Source organism: Capsicum annuum, chromosome 3 (assembly GCF_002878395.1).
Source record: "Capsicum annuum cultivar UCD-10X-F1 chromosome 3, UCD10Xv1.1, whole genome shotgun sequence".
Taxonomy (NCBI): Eukaryota; Viridiplantae; Streptophyta; class Magnoliopsida; order Solanales; family Solanaceae; genus Capsicum; species Capsicum annuum.
In genome coordinates, this window is record NC_061113.1 from 20,651,631 (window position 1) to 20,654,571 (window position 2,941).

The 2,941-nt window shown below is 26.5% G+C and overlaps 1 protein-coding gene across 1 annotated transcript in view; it reads right to left on the reverse strand.

Moving 5' to 3' along the window:
• Positions 1-2,495: 2,495 nt before the first annotated feature.
• Positions 2,496-2,941, reverse strand: part of LOC107864160 (probable aldo-keto reductase 1) — an 8,483-nt gene continuing 8,037 nt past the window's right edge. The window contains exon 7 of the mRNA XM_047408188.1: positions 2,496-2,659. Coding sequence (XP_047264144.1) covers positions 2,496-2,659 — 164 coding nt within the window. The remainder of the gene's footprint in view (positions 2,660-2,941) is intronic.

Below are 2,941 nucleotides of genomic sequence, written 5' to 3' on the forward strand. Positions count from 1 at the left end.
TGTGAGTGACTTTCATTATTGAATTTTCAACATAATTTTGTTGTTTCTATAGGTTTCAAATATCTTATTCTATTACATTGGTGTTATTGATCATAAATAACATGCTTTCGTGATTGAGTAATTGTGTGGTTTCTAGGTTTTAATTTTTTTTTCTATTACATCATTTTTATCGATCATAAATAACAGATCGTCCTTTTATGTTTGTGCATAACTTAATTTTTGATTTAAATTTCAGGTTTCAATTTTTTTTTCTACATTGGTTTTATTGATCAAGAATAACAAAACATCCTTTATGTATGTAAGTAACTTTCGTTATTGAATTTTCAATGTAACTTTATTATTTTTATAAATTTCGGATATCCTTTTTTATTACATTAAATTTATTGATCATGAATATCTATTTTAGCTTTCTTTTCAGGTGTTGAAAAATGATAAATATTGTTTTGACAAACTTGAGACAAAGACTGACGACTTATTAAATACGAAGTTCATATTTAAGATCTTAAATATAGAAAAAAATAATTGTACCTTGACTTTAAAAACAAGAAAAGATTTTAAATAAAAAAAACCATACCATAAATATGGTTCAAATTGGTGCGTCTCTCTTAGCCTCTGACAACAAGAAAAAAGGGCAAAAGTGATGATCAACCACTTAGAACTTCTGGTAGAAAAATATATATGTGCTTACACTAAAATATATCTTTTATGTTTACATTATTATATTAAAGTGAAGAATATTTGAAAAGTGATTTAAACTTTTACCCTTTATAAAAAATCTCCGTATAGATAAAATCATTTAATTTTATATGAATAAACATTACACGTGCAAGACATGTGCTATTTAACTAGTAATATATTAAAAGTGTGAAGGTCTTTAGAAAAGTGATTTGAACTTTTTGTTCTTCATTAAAATATCTTTGCAATAGATAAAATTATCTTTTCACCTTTTTCTTAAATTATTATTAATATATAAAAAAATTATAAATTTGTAAAATTCATTAAATTCATTTTTCTTATGCGAATTTTGCTGGAATTAGAATCCTTATCATATATTTAAATTTTTTTTACCATATATTTTAAAACTCCTTCATTATTGATTCTATTCGTACACACAATCAAAACCAACTAAAACTAAAATTTGACTCAAACAAAGTAGAATTTGATTTTTAATAAGTTGTTCGAATATAGCATAATACCTGTGAAGATGACTTTTTTTCTTCAAAACTATTTTTAATGACTTCTGTTTGCATTTCTTTTTAAAATTCAAAGTTGGTTTAGGATTTTCTTAAAAAAATTAAGTCAATACTGTAGATTATTTAGATTTAAATTAATAAAGTCCTTATTATTTCATCTAGGTAAGAAATTATATATTTAACAATTCTAAATTAATTAAATTCTACCTTATATAAAAAGAATGTCTACAATTTTATAAGTAATATATTTAATCAAACTTTACAAGAAACATAAACATTCGGCTTCTTCTACTTTTAGTTTTCTTCTTATTTAAATTTTGATTCAAATTATATTCTTGGATTCATCAACATCATTCTTTCCCTTTTTAAAAAAAATTTCGTGTAGTTAATAATTTTTTTGACTTGTTAACTACTTGATTTTTTTTTATTGTCGAAGCTTTTTATACTCATCGTTGTGTTATAAGATTTTCAAGTCACTTACTTTAATTTTTGTCTTTATTTTTACAGATTCTAAAACTAATTCCAAAACTATCATACATAGGAAAAAACAAGTTTATATATAGAATTTTTCTACCTTTTGAAATCTTGATTGTATTTATGACTAAAGAAATAAATTTGATACACGCGTGGAACACATATACTAAGACTAGTTACTTATAAAAGTAAAGATTAATTCAAATTATTAAAATGTTAGTCATTTATTTGCAATATATTACCTGTTGTTATAAAAACTTTATTAATATGAAGATTTGAGATTTTTTAATTCAAAGTTTTAAGATATTTTTGATAAGATATTTTTGAAAATGTTTCAGTTAACGGTTCGACAAAGAAGCAAAAGAGAGTTTTTGAGTAGAAATGAAGAATATTTTGGGTCAGATTGAGTTTTAAAATTGGGATTATGGTTATTACGTCGGTTAATGGATTAAATGAGAAATTTTTTTCCAATTAAATGCTAACGTGGATTGCCCAAGTGACATTTTTTATCCAACGTCCAACCGTTAGAGAGGGGTCATTTTGAGCCAAAAAATTATTAGAGGGGTAATTTTGAACCAAAAATTTAACGGAGGAATATTTTTAAGCCAAAAAACTAACGAAGAATAGTTTTGCTCAATTTCAAATAGTTCAGGGTATTTTTGATCCTTTTCCGATGTTTTTATCCCTCAAAATTTCGGAAACCAAAGCAAACACTTCAAATCCACGATTTAAAGCAAATGCGTGCCAGAGGCAGTTAGCAAAACTTTTATAAATCCCCGAACAATACATTTTGTTTATATATTCCCAACTTATATTCTTATATATTTACTATATTTCTAATATAAGTACAAGAGCAGCACGATAGCAACTTGGTTCCCGGAAACCTCCATCCAACTCACTGAATCCGCCCGTAACTAACCTTACCCTTGAGCCACCTCGGAACTGGGAAGCATTTAACAATAAGACCATGGACAGGATCCCCAACCTTATTGCTAAATGGAAAGAGGAGTGGGGATTTAGATTTTTCTACCCGCACAGTTCATTGCCACCCTTAAAGGAATGTCTATATACTAGTAAAGGATATCTTTAGGTTGGACAATATTAGATTGACAAATGACAACATATACATCAACAAGGTATAAAAATACATGGGTCATGGGTAAATGACCACTTATTCAAAAACAGAACAGGCAACTTAGTCATTGAAGCTAAGAAACGGCGATAAGTTCCATAATGATTTCTCACCAACGTGATCTTACTGCTTTAATGGCGTA